At 40.9% G+C, this 16,678-nt stretch overlaps 1 protein-coding gene across 1 annotated transcript in view; it reads right to left on the bottom strand.

The window, feature by feature from the left end:
- The window catches only part of dhx29 (DEAH (Asp-Glu-Ala-His) box polypeptide 29), a 140,450-nt gene that overhangs the window by 96,019 nt on the left and 27,753 nt on the right, over nucleotides 1-16,678 (bottom strand). Inside the window, exons 4-9 of the mRNA XM_072571611.1 lie at nucleotides 13,550-13,679; nucleotides 10,869-11,008; nucleotides 7,290-7,439; nucleotides 6,622-6,748; nucleotides 5,831-5,992; nucleotides 5,565-5,727 (exon numbers count right to left, since the gene is read on the bottom strand). Coding sequence (XP_072427712.1) covers nucleotides 5,565-5,727; nucleotides 5,831-5,992; nucleotides 6,622-6,748; nucleotides 7,290-7,439; nucleotides 10,869-11,008; nucleotides 13,550-13,679 — 872 coding nt within the window. The remainder of the gene's footprint in view (nucleotides 1-5,564; nucleotides 5,728-5,830; nucleotides 5,993-6,621; nucleotides 6,749-7,289; nucleotides 7,440-10,868; nucleotides 11,009-13,549; nucleotides 13,680-16,678) is intronic.

Here is a 16,678-nt window from a genome sequence, read left to right as displayed (position 1 = left end):
GCTTTCGCTTCCCAAAACGCAGCACCTCGCATTTATCTGAATTAAACTCCATCTGCTACTTCTCAGCCCATTGGCCCATCTGGTTCAGATCCTGTTAAAATCAGAGGTAATCCTCTCCGCTGTCCACTACACCTCCAGTGTTGGTGTCATCTGCAAACTTACTAACTGTACCTCTTATGCTCGCATCCAAATCATTTATGTAAATGACAAAAAGTAGAGGACCCAGCACCGATCCTTGTGGCACTCCACTGGTCACAGGCCTCCAGTCTGAAAAACAACCTTCCACTACCACCCTCTTGTAAATACCTGAAGAAACTCTTGCCAACCATTTTTACATTCCAAGTAAACTTCCTCTCATTCTAGTTTATTTTTCTCAATTAATCTTTTAGTCATCTTCTGTTGTTTGTTATATTCTGAATAATCATCTGATCTGCCACTCACCTTTGCCAGATGTATACATTTAAGTTGGATGTTGGGTCCTCTCTTTAGAATTTGTTTTGTGATAAAAGTACACTTATTTTACACTTACAGATCTATCCTCATCCTAGTTTGCCAGTTCACTTCAGTTGTTTCAACCTTCCCACGCACATAATTCAGCTCCCATACAGCATTATTGATTCAATAATGAACATTACTTAAAGGAAAACGAAGCTGATGCTTTTCATCTTGCATTCATTAGAATTGTGTTACAAAAACTGAGTTTGAAGAAAGAACTACACCATCAGAATCAGGTGCTTATTGGCCGGGACATCGTGACATACAGATACAACATCAGCTAACTGCTCATCAGAATTCTCAGACAAAGGGGAAAAGAGAAAATGCTGGAAAATCTCAGCAGGTCTGACAGCAACTGTAAGGAGAGAAAAGAGTTGACGTTTCGAGTCTAACTGACCCTTGTCAAAGCTAGATTCAAAATACAAACCTAAACCCTTATTTTACCCTTTCAAACTAGATGTAAACTGCAAACATTGCGGTTGTTTCTACCTTGCGGTTTTGTAAATGGACGGGTTGCACCTGAACCAGAAGGGCACCAATATCCTGGGGGGTAGGTTTGCTAGCACTCTTTGGGGGGGTTTAAACTAATTTGGCAGGGGGATGGGATCCGGACTTATAGTCCAGCAAGTAAGCTAGCTGTGTGTCAGGATGTCCAAGACTGTAGGGAGGCTGTGGAGAAGGTAGCACTGACAGGGACTACTTGCGGACTCAGAGATGGGCTCAAGTGCGTATACTTCAACGCAAGGAGTATCAGAAATAAGGTGGGTGAACTTAAGGCGTGGATCGGTACCTGGGACTACGATGTTGTGGCCATCACGGAAACATGGATAGATGAGGGACAGGAATGGCTGTTGGAGGTTCCTGGTTACAGATGTTTCAGTAAGATTAGGGAGGGTGGTAAAAAAGGAGGGGGGGGTGGCATTGCTAATTAGAAATGGTATAACGGCTGCAGAAAGGAAGTTTGAGGGGGATCTGCCTCTGGAGGTAGTATGGGCTGAAGTCAGAAATAGGAAAGGTGCAGTCACCTTGTTGGGTGTTTATTATAGGCCCCCCAATAGCAGCAGAGATGTGGAGAAACAGATTGGGAAACAGATTTTGGAAAGGTGCAGAAGCCACAGGGTCGTAGTCATGGGCGACTTCAACTTCCCAAATTTTGATTGGAAGCTCTTTAGATCAAGTAGATTGGATGGGGCGGTGTTTGTGCAGTGTGTCCAGGAAGCTTTTCTAACGCAGTATGTAGAGTGTCCAACCAGAGGGGAGGCCATATTGGATTTGGTACTCGGTAATGAACCGGGACAAGTGGTGGGCTTGTTAGTGGGTGAACATTTTGGTGATGGTGACCACAATTCTGTGACTTTCACCTTGGTGATGGAGAGAGATAGGTGCACACAACAAGGAAGATTTTACAATTGGGGGAAGGGAAATTACGATGCTGTAAGACAGGATTTGAGGAGCATACATTGGGAGCATAGGCTGTCAGGGAAGGATGTGGTGGAAATGTGGAACTTTTTCAAGGAGCAGATACGACGTGTCCTTGATATGTATGTACCGATCAGGCAGGAAAGAAATGGTCGTGTGAGGGAGCCTTGGTTGACGAGGGAGGTTGAATGTCTAGTAAAGAGGAAGAAGGAGGCTTACATAAGGTTGAGGAAACAAGGTTCAGACAGAGCAGTGGAGGGATACAGGATAGCCAGAAGGGACCTGAAGAAAGGGATTAGGAGAGCTAAGAGAGGGCATGAAAAATCCTTGGCGGATAGGATCAAGGATAACCCCAAGGCATTCTATGCGTATGTGAGAAACCTGAGAATGACGAGAACGAGGGTAGGTCCGATCAAGGACAGTGGTGGGAGACTGTGTATTGAGTCGGAAGAGATAGAAGAGGTCTTGAACAAGTACTTCTCTTCAGTATTTACGAACGAGAGGGACCGTATTGTTGAAGAGGAGAGTGTGAAACGGACTGATAAGCTAGAAGAGATACCTGTTAGGAAGGAAGATGTGTTGGACATTTTGAACAACTTGAGGATAGACAAGTCCCCCGGGCCTGACGGGATATATCCTAGGATTATGTGGGAAGCAAGAGAGGAAATTGCAGTACCGTTGGCAATGATCTTCTCGTCTTCACTGGCAACGGGGGTGGTACCAGGGGACTGGAGAGTAGCGAATGTTGTGCCCCTGTTCAAAAAAGGGAATAGGGATAACCCCGGGAATTACAGGCCAGTTAGTCTTACTTCTGTGGTAGGCAAAGTAATGGAAAGGGTACTGAGGGATAGGATTTACGAGTATCTGGAAAGACACTGCTTGATTAGGGACAGCCAGCACGGATTTGTGAAGGGTAGGTCTTGCCTTACAAGTCTTATTGAATTCTTCGAGGAGGTGACCAAGCATGTGGATGAGGGTAGAGCAGTGGATGTAGTGTACATGGATTTTAGTAAGGCATTTGATAAGGTTCCCCATGGTAGGCTTATGCGGAAAGTCAGGAGGCATGGGATAGAGGGAAATTTGGCCAATTGGATAGAAAACTGGCTAACCGGTCGAAGTCAGAGAGTGGTGGTAGATGGTAAATATTCAGCATGGAGTCCAGTTACAAGTGGAGTTCCGCAGGGATCAGTTCTGGGTCCTCTGCTGTTTGTAATTTTTATTAATGACTTAGATGAGGGAGTCGAAGGGTGGGTCAGTAAATTTGCAGATGATACAAAGATAGGTGGAGCTGTGGACAGTGAGGAGGGCTGTTGTCGGCTGCAGAGGGACTTAGATATGATGCAGAGCTGGGCTGAGGAGTGGCAGATGGAGTTCAACCCTGCCAAGTGTGAGGTTGTCCATTTTGGAAGAACAAATAAGAATGCAGAATACAGGGTTAACGGTAGGGTTCTTGGTCAGGTGGAGGAACAGAGGGATCTTGGGGTCTATGTACATAGATCTTTGAAGGTTGCCACTCAGGTGGATAGAGTTTGTAAGAAGGCCTATGGAGTATTATCGTTCATTAGCAGAGGGATTGAATTCAAGAGTCGTGAAGTGATGTTGCAGCTGTACAGGACTTTGGTTAGGCCACAGTTGGAGTACTGTGTGCAGTTCTGGTCGCCTCACTTTAGGAAAGATGTGGAAGCTTTGGAGAGGGTGCAGAGAAGATTTACCAGGATGTTGCCTGGAATGGAGAGTAGGTCGTACGAGGATAGGTTGAGAGTTCTCGGCCTTTTCTCGTTGGAACGGCGAAGGATGAGGGGTGACTTGATAGAGGTTTATAAGATGATCAGAGGAATAGATAGAGTAGACAGTCAGAAACTTTTTCCCCGGGTACAACAGAGTGTTACAAGGGGACAAATTTAAGGTGAAGGGTGGAAGGTATAGGGGAGATGTCAGGGGTGGGTTCTTTACCCAGAGAGTGGTGGGGGCATGGAATGCGCTGCCCGTGGGAGTGGTAGAGTCAGAATCATTGGCGACCTTTAAGCGGCATTTGGATAGGTACATGGATGGGTGCTTAATCTAGGATAGAAGTTCGGCACAACATCGTGGGCCGAAGGGCCTGTTCTGTGCTGTATTGTTCTATGTTCTATGTTCTATATCATTAATTAATCTTGTCTCAATGCACAATACCACATCTAAAATAATCGCTCTCTGATCAGTTTCAGAAAGTTTCTTAGAGCATCACAATCTTAAAAGCTTTCTCTGAACTCATCCAAGCTTGTACTGCCAATCTGATTTTTCCAGTTTATATGTAGATTCAAGTCATCTATTATTGCTGCCCCCACTGCTCCTTTTGTCATCACAAAAAATTGATTATACCACCGAATTTCCTAATTTTACCTGTCAGGTTACAAGAATATCTGCACCAGGTTTTCAATTAACAGGCAAGTAACTTTTATTGTATTTGAACTGTTTTTAACCAAAAGCAAAAGTCTATCAATTACTAATTCATAACACTATAAATTAAACTCTATCATTTCAAATTACCATATGCATACAGGGTAAAGACATACACAGAGAAGCAAGACAAGAGCATTTGATTGGGAAATGAAAAGCCATAGGCAGAGCTCTGGTTCAAGTTTGGATCAGAGACAATAAGTTATTTTCCGTGGATTCTTTCTGCTTCCTTTCAGTTCTTTGCTTAATAGATTAAGAAATTGGCACATCGATAAGGACTTTGATTCACTGACTCTGAAGGTGGTTTTCCCTTTTTTTAAAATCATAAAGGAAATTTACAAAAGAACAGTTTACAAGGAAATGGCGAGAACTACCACCAGGCAATTTTCTGTGACTTCTCTGCATAGGAGGGTGTAAAGAGAGAGAGGGTGGGTAGGTGTTTTCTCATCACTGGCTGAATGTTTTTGCTATGTTATCCAATGTCAAGACTAATAACAGTTACCTAAGAATCAATAATTATGTTGAGCACTCCTGATCTCCAATACTGGTCCCAAGTGAAAAGCAACTCAAAAGATTGCCTCTGGACAAAACTGCTCTGAACACATTCACTCAACATCTACGGGAATGTGTCTAGCTTGATCAAGGCAACATGATAGATACAGTTCACAATGAGTTCCAATCATTATTTTAAATACTGCAATATCGTCTTTCATTTTCCTTTCTCTGTATTCCCTCATTTGCCAAAGCTAATCCAACTAACCTTCACATCCCTGGTCACGATAAGCAATTTCACATGGCAAATCCACCTTGACTGCACGTTTGGACTGTGTGAGGAAATTGGAGCACCCAAAAAAAAACCTATGCAGACGTGGAGAGAACGTACAAACTCAACACAGACTGTCACCTGAGGGTGGAATTGAACCCAAATCCCCAGTGCTGAGAGGCAGAAGTGCTAAGGACTGAGCCACCATGCTACCCCAAAAAAAGGAGAAAAAAAAAAGGAACTAATAAGAATGGAAATGGCTTTTATACCTGATAACTTAACAGAATCCTATAATTTTCTTTCAAACAATGAACCACATGAGCTTAAAATCAACAGAAAATGCTCGGCTGAGAGAAATAGAAGTTTCTGTTAAATATTCATTATTCCCAAGGATAAAATACTAACAAGTTTATGAATTGTGACAAAAGGTACAACAAAACTTACAAACCTACACTTCCAGAATCTACCCACAGGGATTTTGCGATAATTAGGAGCTGGACTAGTGGGGAGGTTTTTCCGGCACCAATCAATCAGAAATTGTTTGGGAGACTTCCCTGTCCAACTTCGTGAAGTGTAGTCAAAGTTCCGTACATCCTTTGGTTCATTTCTTGCTATAAATGGTAATAGAGTTCAAATACAAGAATCAACAGTTATTCTATAAACAAAGTTATAAATATGTTATCCAATCAAGTGTTTCATTATACAGTTACTTACGTTTCTCTTTTAATTTTGGAGTTGATTCTTCCAGCAAGGTTAGGTTAAGGGCATCTTCATGCTTATCATCAGGAAGTTCAGGCAAACCTTTGCCATTCTTCTTTATGTCTACCATCTTGATTGAAGGATCAAAAGCAGGATGCTTCTCCAACTGTTTAATCTCTACATCAAAAGTAAAAATAGATATCATCATCCACATTTCCTAAGGTACAAAGTTTAAGGACACTTTCATAAGTTTTTTTCATTTTTACGATCATTCAAGACAATTGGAAAACTGGCAAATTCTAGCCACAGAGTAACTGTTCGAATTCAGTCTCATAAAATACAATGAAATTCAACATAAACAATTCACCAAAGAAGGTTCAACCTGGTTTAAGATTACTGAATTTTTTTAATGTTATACTTCACAATAATAACTTAAGTTCACAACATAATTCAATAATTTACTTTAAAGTCAACCTTCTTCCTAGATTTGTCTCCTTTTTTCTCATAACTCAACCTTTCTCCATGTTCTATCAATCTAGTTGCTCTTTTCTGTTCTATAAACTTAAAATAATACTTTGAGGGAGCTGATGACTGTCAAGGGGTGAGCTATCAGTGTGAAGAAATCTCCACGTGTAAATAAAGGGTAACTTGGTGACGGGATACCAGCCTCTGTGGAATTATTTCAGACATCTGGCCTCATTCTTGCTGTCTCAGGTAAAGGTATGGCAATTAACTTTTTAATTACTTTTCTTAAAAAAAAACTCAACACTACAATAATTGATCAAAGAAAGGAACTATGTCCTTACCCTGTTGTAGTATCTTTATTCGTTCACTTGCTTCTCTGTGAGCATGTTTGTTATTATTTTGTTTAAAGGACAAAGCCCGTTCTTTAACATCAACTAGTTTTGCTGTCAGCTCCAAGTAAAGTTCATTCTGTTCAATTAAAAAAAAACAAAATCTCCTTGAATTTCCAACAGAATACCTTTGCGTGTTATATGCGGAGCTAAACATATGGAGTTACAGCAAGTTCAAAAATGATGATAGGAAAACAAAATAGCAACACATCCAACTTTTCTAACTGACCAAAGATAGATATTTCTGAAATTTCTCTCCTTCCGACAGAGAGATGAAATCACAAGAAAATTGATTCAATGAATTATCAGTTATCAAATTTCAGATAGCATTCAATTAAAAATCTGTTAGAAATGCTCCTTTGTTAGGAAGGCACAAAATAGGTTACTTGTGAAAGCTTCAAATAATTTTAACATTTTGCAGAGTGAAATAGCTTAGTGACGTTGGCATAATTCATTCAACAGTGTTATTGATGGAGTTACCGACAGGCATTTGCTATAGATGGAATTGTAATACATCAACAAGCCTCCAATGCTTTCAGGGAGAAGAACATTGCAAAGGAAGGAAAAGCACAAGCAATGCCACTTTCCATCATCTGAAGATAAATACATGTTATATTTACCGGATCAAAACGTTCTTCCTTTTCACAAGTTTTCTCAGGTAATTCATTATTTGGATCATCACTGTCATCATCTCCGCTACTACTTGCTTTTTCAGCATATTGTAAAATCCATTCCTTCATGCTAACTTGCGTGCTTCCACTTTCAGCAGCCTATCAGCAAGAAACATTGTAATTCATATTCTTCAGACATCAATTTAATGTCTCATGTCAACCTTAGTCTTTCACAAAAATATTTACAAATCAGTAATCTAGCATTCCATCACCACTCTAATCTTGACTCTAATCCCCAACATCTACAGTACTCATTTCTACCTAGTAATCCAGAGTCCTAGCTATTGTTAGTGTGACATGGGTTTGAATTTCACAATGACAAATGCTAAAATTTCAAATTCAATTAAATTTAGAGTGAAAATCTAGTCTTATGGTGAGCATGTAATCACTCTTGACTGTTCTGAAGGAGCATCTGGTTCCATGATGTCCTTATAGTGCTACTAATCTGCTATACATGTCTAATTCCAAACATGCATACATCTAAATCCAGATCAACAGCAATGTGGTTGACTTTTAACTGCCTTCTTAAATGGTAGGCAATACACAGTTTTCTTAAAGCATCCCTAAAGTTGAAAGAAAGGAATGAAACCAGGCATTTTACCCAGCATTGATAGAGGCACCAGAAAAACAAAATGTCAAATGAACCCTCTTAACCTTGCAAAGTCTTCTTACGAACTTCTGGCATAATTGCAAAGGCATTCTCACAGACTAGTCAAGCAACAGGTTGACAATCATGCTTATGGAGTCATACCCTAATATTAATGACACTGTCCCAGACACCATCACTGCCATCCTTGGCTAGGTCCAATGCAACCAGAGATGGCGATACAGTGGCATACAATATGAAGGGAGCCTTGTTCGAGGCTCAACGTTGACTCTGGACCCATAATGTCTCATGACATCAGGACGAACACAAGAAACAAAACTGTCAAATTCATCTGTCATGATGTAAGAGAGATCACTGCACAGTTACTGTGGAAAAAAGGTCCCATTACACACTGAGCACACCCTGCACCTTGCTGTGTGGCACGACTGGCATGTTAAATGGGACAGACTTTGAAGAATGTACCATCTCAAATCTGGGCATCCATGAGACACATTGGGCAATCAGCAGCAGCAGCAAAATTATCTTCAAATACAATGTGAAACCTCACGGTTTGCATATTCCCTTTTCTATTATTAGTAAGAAGCCAGGACAGGCAGGAATGAAAGACTAGTTGGTATGGAATGGAATAAGTATGATATCAAGAACTTATCTTGAATTGGATAAGGTCTAAGCAAGAAATATAACAGGGAAAGACAATACTGATAGGGATCAACCCCTGAACAGTAGTCTTCTCATTGGACAGAGAAAAACTGAGGCGACAATAAGGGCATACAAAGTGAATACATTAATCATTGCAATTTTAATTTTCATTTAGATTGGGGAAATCAAATTGGGAGGAGGCCAAAAAGAAGAATTCCTAAAATGAACTGAGATTCCAAGAAGAAGAATGCTGCGGATTCAACTAGAAATCAGGCTGTTTTGGATCTGATGATATGTAATGAAGCATGTATATTAAATTAGGTCAAAGTAAAAGATGCCCTTGGAAACAGTGACCATAACATGGCAGAATTTAGTGTTCAGTTTGAGGGGGAGAAACTCAGGTCAGAAACAACTGTGCTAAGCTCAAATAAGGGTAATTACAAAGGAATGAGGGCAGAGCTGGCTGGAGTGGACTGAGAAAAGAGTTTCGCAGCAAAGACAGTTAAAGAGCAATGGCATACGTTTAAGAATATAGAGTACAGTGATGGAGGAAGGTTTTAGGAAGGGATAAGGCAACTATGGTTTACCAAGGAAGTTCAGGTTAGTAAAAAAAAAATGTGGCAAAGATCAATGATAAACCAGAGTTCTAGGAACGCTTAAAAAAAACAAAAGACAACCAAACAAAAAATAACGAGGGAGAAAATAATTAATAAATAGGAAAAAAACAAGGTAAACTCACAAGTAGTACCAAGACGGACACCTTAGGTTTCGAAACTGCCAATGTAACACCTTTATTTAAAGTGGGAAGGAGACAATCAAATAGATCAATCACAAAAAACAACAGCACGGAAACAGACCAGTTGGTCCAACTTGTCCATGCCAGATATTCTAAATTAATCTAGTCCCATTTGCCAGCATTTGGCCCATATCCCTCTAAACCCCTCCTATTCTTCTACCCATCCAGATGCTTTTTAAATGTTGTAATTGTACCAGCCACCATCACTTTATATGGCAGGTCATACAAACAACATGGAGGAGGTTAGAAACAGGTGAAACAAGTGAGCAATGACATAATGTGGGAAAATGTGAAGTTATGCTTTTTGGAAGGAAAAATAGAGGAGCTAAGTATTATTAAAAATCTGCAGAACCAAGGGGTTTGGGAGTCCTCATCCAAGAATCCCACAAAGCTAGCAATCAAGTTCAGTAGGTAATAGGGAGGGCAAATGGAATGTTGGCTTTTACTTCAAAGGTAATGGGCTTTAAAAGTAAGGCAGTTTAGCTAAAACTATACCAAGCACTGGTCAGGAGAAAGTTGGGATACTGCGAGCATTTTAGTCACTTTATCTAAGGAAAGATAAACTGGCATCAGAGACAGTCCAGAGAAGGTTCACTCGCCTGATACCAGGTATGGAATAACTGTGGGGAGAGGTTAAGTAGATTGGGCCTGTAGTCATTGGAATACACAAGAATGAAAGGTGACCAAAAACATACAAGATGCTTAGAGGACTTGGCAGGGTAGATGCAGCAAAGTTGCTTCCCCCCTCTTGTGAGAGAGGCTAGGGCCAGACGACATAATCTCAGAACGAGTTGCATATTTAAGACAAAGATGAGGAGGAATTTCCTCTCTCAGAAGATAGCGAGTCTGTGGAATTCTTTATATAAAAAAAAAGGGCTGTTGAGGCTAGGTCATAAAGCATATTCAGAGCTGAGGTAGACATGTTTTTTTTAATCAGTAAGGGAATCAGAGTTATGAGGGAAGGGAAGGAAGTGGAATTGAGGACTATCAGATCAGCTATGATCTCAAATAAATTGCAGTTAATGTAATACAGTAACCTTAAGTCATTGGGCACATGCCAACTACATCGATTGTGGGAAATAATGACATATAATGTAAACATTTAAACACTGACAACATGCTTCAAGAAAGCAGAAGTCATTCAAGAGATGACAGATCAGATGACAAAACGATCATGACAAAACAACTCCATACCAAGTCCAAATAGTCCAGTGCCCTGAAAATTAAATACATTTCACCTCATTAGAGCCAAAATGTCTCTCATATTATATATTAACATTCAGTTATGATATATGGGACCTTCTTTGCTTGTTGCTGTGTTGAAAAAGCAAATAGCAGCATATCAAACTAGTAATGCATGAGAACCTCATTTTTAAAATAAAAGCTAAGCTGCTGTCAAGGAGAGGAAAAATAAAAGGCACATAACCATTCTTTTATCCACTTTTTGTCAAAAACATTAAATTTGACAAAAGATTCATAATCTTACCTTGATTTGGGGCTTATCATCACCTTTTTGAACCTCAGATTTTTCATAATTTATTTCAGCCTTTACAGGCAGCTGAAACTTGGGCTTGGTCTTGGTCTCTTCCTCCTGCAGTTTCTGCCTGAATCCATCAGGTAATGAATCTTAAATAAAAAGATACATATCAAATCAATTAAAATGAGAAATTATTCTGAGCAGATTACCATAAACACACATACTACATGAACATTCAGAGATTAAGAATTTATTCACAATTTCTCATATGCGTACGTCATGAATTAAACCAGTCGAAAGAAACTTTCTGAACACAAAATTCATCCTTCAAAAGATTTTCTTTGGTCCCTAATATCCAGTTAAAGAGAGGCAGATTGCTCATCTGTTGTCTTGACATAGCCGAAGGAACCTGGTCAGCAGAACAGTTGTACAGTAAAAAGTTGCAACCTCAAAGAATAGAAAGCATACTGAAAATATAAGATATGAATAAATTGCTTAAACAACCAACTATCACATAACCACTATTTCATTCACTACAGTTTTTATTATTAACATACCCACTGTAATATAACACAATTTGAATGAGTAACCTAAATTTTGGTTCTGCTACCATGAATATCCAGTTTTACTTGTACCTTTCTCAATTTATTCATGAGCTGTACAAGTTGCTGGTTAAGCCAGTATTTGTCTCAAGGAAGTTGCAGTCAACTTTCTTCTTTACTGCAGGTACACTGCAGGGCAAGAGGAAGGGAGTTCCAGGATTTTGACTCAGTGACAGAAAAGAATGAGTGATAAAGTTTGAAGTCAGGATAATGGCAGTTTAGAAGGGAACTGGGAAACTAGTGGTATTGCTATGCATCTGATGTCCTTGGCCTTCAAAAGGGGTTTGATGAAAGTACTGATAAAGGAGACTTAATGAATTGTCACAGTGAATCTTGGATATGGTACACATCTACTGTGTAATAACAGTGTTATTAGCTTTGTCCTGGATGGTATTGAGCTTCAAATGTTGATGCAGCTTGGCTCATCTCGGCAAGTGGAGAATATTTCATCACACTCCTGACTTATCAATGATAGACAGGCTTTAGAGAATCAGGAGGCACGTTATTGACTGCAGAATTACCTGCATTTGACGTTCTCTTGTAGCCAATATATTTATATGACTGGTCGATTAAGTTTCTGCATGCAGTGCAAAATTATATAATTACTGGGACCCTAACAATAATGAAACAATGCTGGAAAATACAATTATAATTGCAGTAATTAAATTACCCAAGATAAATACTCCAGCAAAGCCATTTTCCTTCCTAAACTTCCAGTTGCCAAAGATACCTTTCAACAACTTTTTAGTTATTCATCATTCTTTGCCATCTGTACGGGCAGTTCCTATTTGATCTAAGCACTAAATCTTCCAACTTCTTTTTTTCCATCAAGGAAACACAGAAGCTTACAGTTATTGGTTGTATACATTTTGCAATATACCATTTTTTTCAAAAAATATATGAAATCATATAATCCCTATAGTGTGGAAGCTGGTCATTTGTCCCATTGAGTCCACACCAATCCTCCAAACAGAATCCTATCCAGACCCAGCCCCTTACTCTATTCCTGTAACCCTGCATTTACTTTGGCTAATGCACCTCGTCTGCACATCCCTGGACACTATGGTTAACTTATTACTTCCAATTCATCTAACCTGCACATCTTTGGACCGTGGAAGGAAACTGCAGCACCCGGTGGAAACCCATGCAGACAAGGGGAGAATGTGAAAATTTCACATAGACTGTCACCAGAGGGTGGAATCAAACCCAATATCTGGCACTGTGAGGAAGCAGCATTAACTACTGAGCCACCGTGCTGGTCTGCGTGTTATGCTTAGTCAAGCAATATACTTTTCACAATTAAAACATTTGAGTAGGATTTGAGTGGATGGGATGGCAGAGTGCTGCCTCACAGTGCCATGGGACGTGGGTTTGATTCCAGTGTCAGGCAATTGTGTCAAGTTTGCGTGTTCTTGTTGTGTCTGCCTGGATTTGTTCCAGTTTCCTCCCACAATCCAAAGATGTGCAGGTTAAGTGAGTTGGTGAAGCTAGATTGCCAGGGTTGTGCAGGCTCGGTGGATTAGCCATGGCAATAGAGGATTACAGGGATAGGGTTGGGGGGTGGTGTCTAGGTGGGATGCTCATGGAGGGGCGGTGTGTACACGATCACGGAATGACCTGCTTCGACGCTGTGGGGATTTGATTTTTTTTTGGGCCATGGTTTTGTGCAACTGCAAAATGTAATGCTGAAAAGATTGAGTGAAGGTCAAGGAAATGGATTTGCTTTTTCAAAAATATGTTGGCAATTTTTATAAAGCAGTACTCATTGCAAGACTAATGACACATTGTTTTATCATGACAGCAGTGTTGCATTGAATTTTTTTTTCTAATATAAAAAGGAAATACAAATGCTTGAAATCTGAAATAAAAGAAAAAAATTCTGATAATGTTGAAGAGGGCAGACAGTATCTGTTGAGGAAAGAAAAAGCTAGCATTTCAGATTGACGTCTTTTTGCAGAATTGCAGGAGGAAACATCAATTTCCCCACAAAGTCTAAATGGCAAAATGTATCCAAGTCCAAGTCCATGTCATGTTTGTCACAGATAAAACAATTATACTACTAAACACATTCATATTCAAACAACTTACCGTCAGGAAGATTTAAACACAACCAGTCCAAAGCAGAATGAAGATCTCCACCATAAATAACAGTGTTTTTCATGGCTTCTTCAATGTCCTCTGCACGAAATGAAAATCCTTGCAAAGCTATATATAGGTCCTGCACAGACATTCAATTAATAAGACTATTTAAACATAAAAATTGTTCCGTATGCTTTCAAACATCACGAAAAACTAAAACCGAATATAAAATTCAACTGAAAAGTTAATAATATAGTGGGAATACTTAGAATGAACATATACAAGTATCAATGATGACAGTTAAAAGGTTAAATATCATGAATTATAGAAGTAAACATAATTCAAATCCCATGAACACTTTACTGGCCCAAGCACACCATAAATTATCCTAATTTAACCACAATTAGACTATTAAGAATAATAAACATCCATCCTTGTAATAAACTCCTCTGCAATATTTACATGAATCACCTGCTTCCCACAATACCCACAGTCATGTTTGCCACTTTCCACAAGCCCAACAGTCCATGTTCTATAAATACTCACTAAGGATTTAAGAAACAGACAAGCACTTACAACATAAGAACTAAGAGCAGGAGTAGGCCATCTGGCTATTTGAGCCCATTTTGCCATTCAATAGGATCATGGCTAATTTTTTGTGGACTCAGCTCCACTTACCTGCCCTCTCACCATAATCTTGAATTCCTTTACTGCTCAAAAAATTATCTAAGCTTTAAAAACATTCAATGAGGAAGCCTCAACTACTTCACTGGGCAGGGAATTCCACAGATTCCTTCACCCAGAGGGTTGTGAGTTTCTTCTCAATTCAGTCCTAAATCTGCCACCCCTAATTTTGAGGCTATGCCCTCTTGTCCTAGTTGTATCCACCAGTGAAAACATCCTCTCAACTCTATCTTATCTATTTCCTTGATAGTTTTACATATTTCTCTCAGATCCCCTTCCTCATTCTTCTCAATTCCAATGAATAAAGCCCCAGTCAACTCAGTCTCTCCTCTTAAGCCAACACCTTTAACTTAGTAAACCTCTTTTGCACCCCCTCCAGTGCCAGTACATCCTTTCACAAGTAAGGTGAAGAAACTGTACATAGTACTCCAAGTATGGCCTCATCAGCACCTTACACAGCTGCAACATAACCTCCCTGCTTTTAAACTCAATCCCCTTAGTAATGAAGGACAAAATTCCATTTGTCGTCTTAATTACTTGTTGCATCTGCAGACTAACCTTTTGAGATTCATGCACAAGGACACCCAAGTCCCTCTACACGGCAGCATGCTGCAATTTCTTACCTTTCAAATAACAGTCCTTTTTACTATTATTTTCTTAGCAAAATAGATGATTTCACTTTTATTAACATTGTATTCCATCTGCCAGACCTTTGCCCATTCACTTAAATCCATGTCCCTTTGCAAAGCTTCACAGACTTTTGCACACTTAGCTTTCCCATTCATCTTAGTGTCACCCACAAACCTTGACACACGACTCATGGTCCCCAACTCCAAATCATCTAGGTAAATCCTGAATAACTACAGTCCCAACACTGATCCTGAGGCACACCACCCACGAGTCTCTGATCACCAACCAGAAAAGACTCATTTATCCCCACTCTTTGCTTCATGTAGTTAACTAATCCTCTATGCAAATTAATATATTGCCAATAAAGTCATGCATCTTCAGCTTATGCTGCAGCCTTTTGTCGAATGCCTTTGGAAATCTAGGTACACCACATCTACTGGGTCCCCATTGTCCACCTTGCTCGTAATGTCTTCAGAGAATTCCAGTAGATTAGCTAAGCATGACCTGCTTTTCATGAAACCATGCTGCGTCTGCCCAACGAGACAGCTTCTATCTAGATGTCTTGTTATTTCTTTCTTGATAATAGACTCAAGCATTTTCCCAGAGAAAGTGAGGACTGCAGATGCTGGAGATCAGAGCTGAAAATGTGTTGCTGGAAAAGCGCAGGTCAGGCAGCATCCAAGGAATAGGAGAATCAACGTTTCAGGCATAAGCCTTTCTTCAGGAATGAGGAAAGTGTGTCCAGCAGGCTAAGATAAAAGGTAGGGACGAAGGGCTTGGGGGAGGGACGTTGGAAATACGATAGGTGGAGGGAGGTCAAGGTGAGGGTGATAGGCCGGAGTGGGGTGGGGGCGGAGAGGTCAGGAAGAAGATTGCAGGTTAGGAAGGCGGTGCTGAGTTTGAGGGATTTGACTGAGACAAGGTGGAGGGAGGGGAAATGAGGAAACTGGAGAAATCTGAGTTCATCCCTTGTGGTTAGAGGGTTCCTAGGCAGAAGATGAGGGGCTCTTCCTCCAATCGTCGTGTTGCTATGGCCTGGTGATGGAGGAGTCCAAGGACCTGCATGTCCTTGGTGGAGTGGGAGGGGGAGTTGAAGTGTTGAGCTACGGGGTGGTTGGGTTGGTTGGTCCGGGTGTCCCAGAGGTGTTCTATGAAAAGTTCCGCAAGTAGGTGGCCTGTCTCCCCAATATAGAGGAGGCCACATCGGGTGCAGCGGATGCAATAGATGATATGTGTGGAGGTGCAGGTGAATTTGTGGCGGATATGGAAGTGTCCCTTGGGGCCTTGGAGGGAAGTAAGGGGGGGGGGGGGGGGGGGGGGGGAGGCGGTGAGGTGTGGGCGCAAGTTTTGCATTTCTTGCGGTTGCAGGGGAAGGTGCCGAGAGTGGAGATTGGGTTGGTGTGGGGTGTGGACCTGACGAGGGAGTCACGGAGGGAATGGTCTTTTCAGAACGCTGATCGGGAAAGGAAGGGAAATATATCCCTGGTGGTGGGGTCCGTTTGGAGGTGGCGGAAATGATGGCGGATGATACGCTGTACATGGAGGTTGGTGGGGTGGTAGATGAGGAGCAGTGGGGTTCTGTCCTGGTGGCGGTTGGTGGGGGGGGTTCAAGGGCGGAGGAGCAGGAAGTGGAAGAGATGCGATGGAGGGCATCGTCGACCACGTCTGGGGGGAAATTGCGGTCCTTGAAGAAGGAGGCCATCTGGGTTGTACAGTTTTGGTACTCAGTCCATCTTCCGCAGCTACACTGGCACCACCCCCCACCTTTTCCTCCGCTACATCGATGACTGTATCGGCGCTGCCTCGTGCTCCCACGAGGAGGTT

Source organism: Chiloscyllium punctatum, chromosome 1, assembly GCF_047496795.1.
Source record: "Chiloscyllium punctatum isolate Juve2018m chromosome 1, sChiPun1.3, whole genome shotgun sequence".
Lineage (NCBI taxonomy): Eukaryota > Metazoa > Chordata > Chondrichthyes > Orectolobiformes > Hemiscylliidae > Chiloscyllium > Chiloscyllium punctatum.
This window is presented reverse-complemented; position numbering and strand designations above follow the sequence as displayed.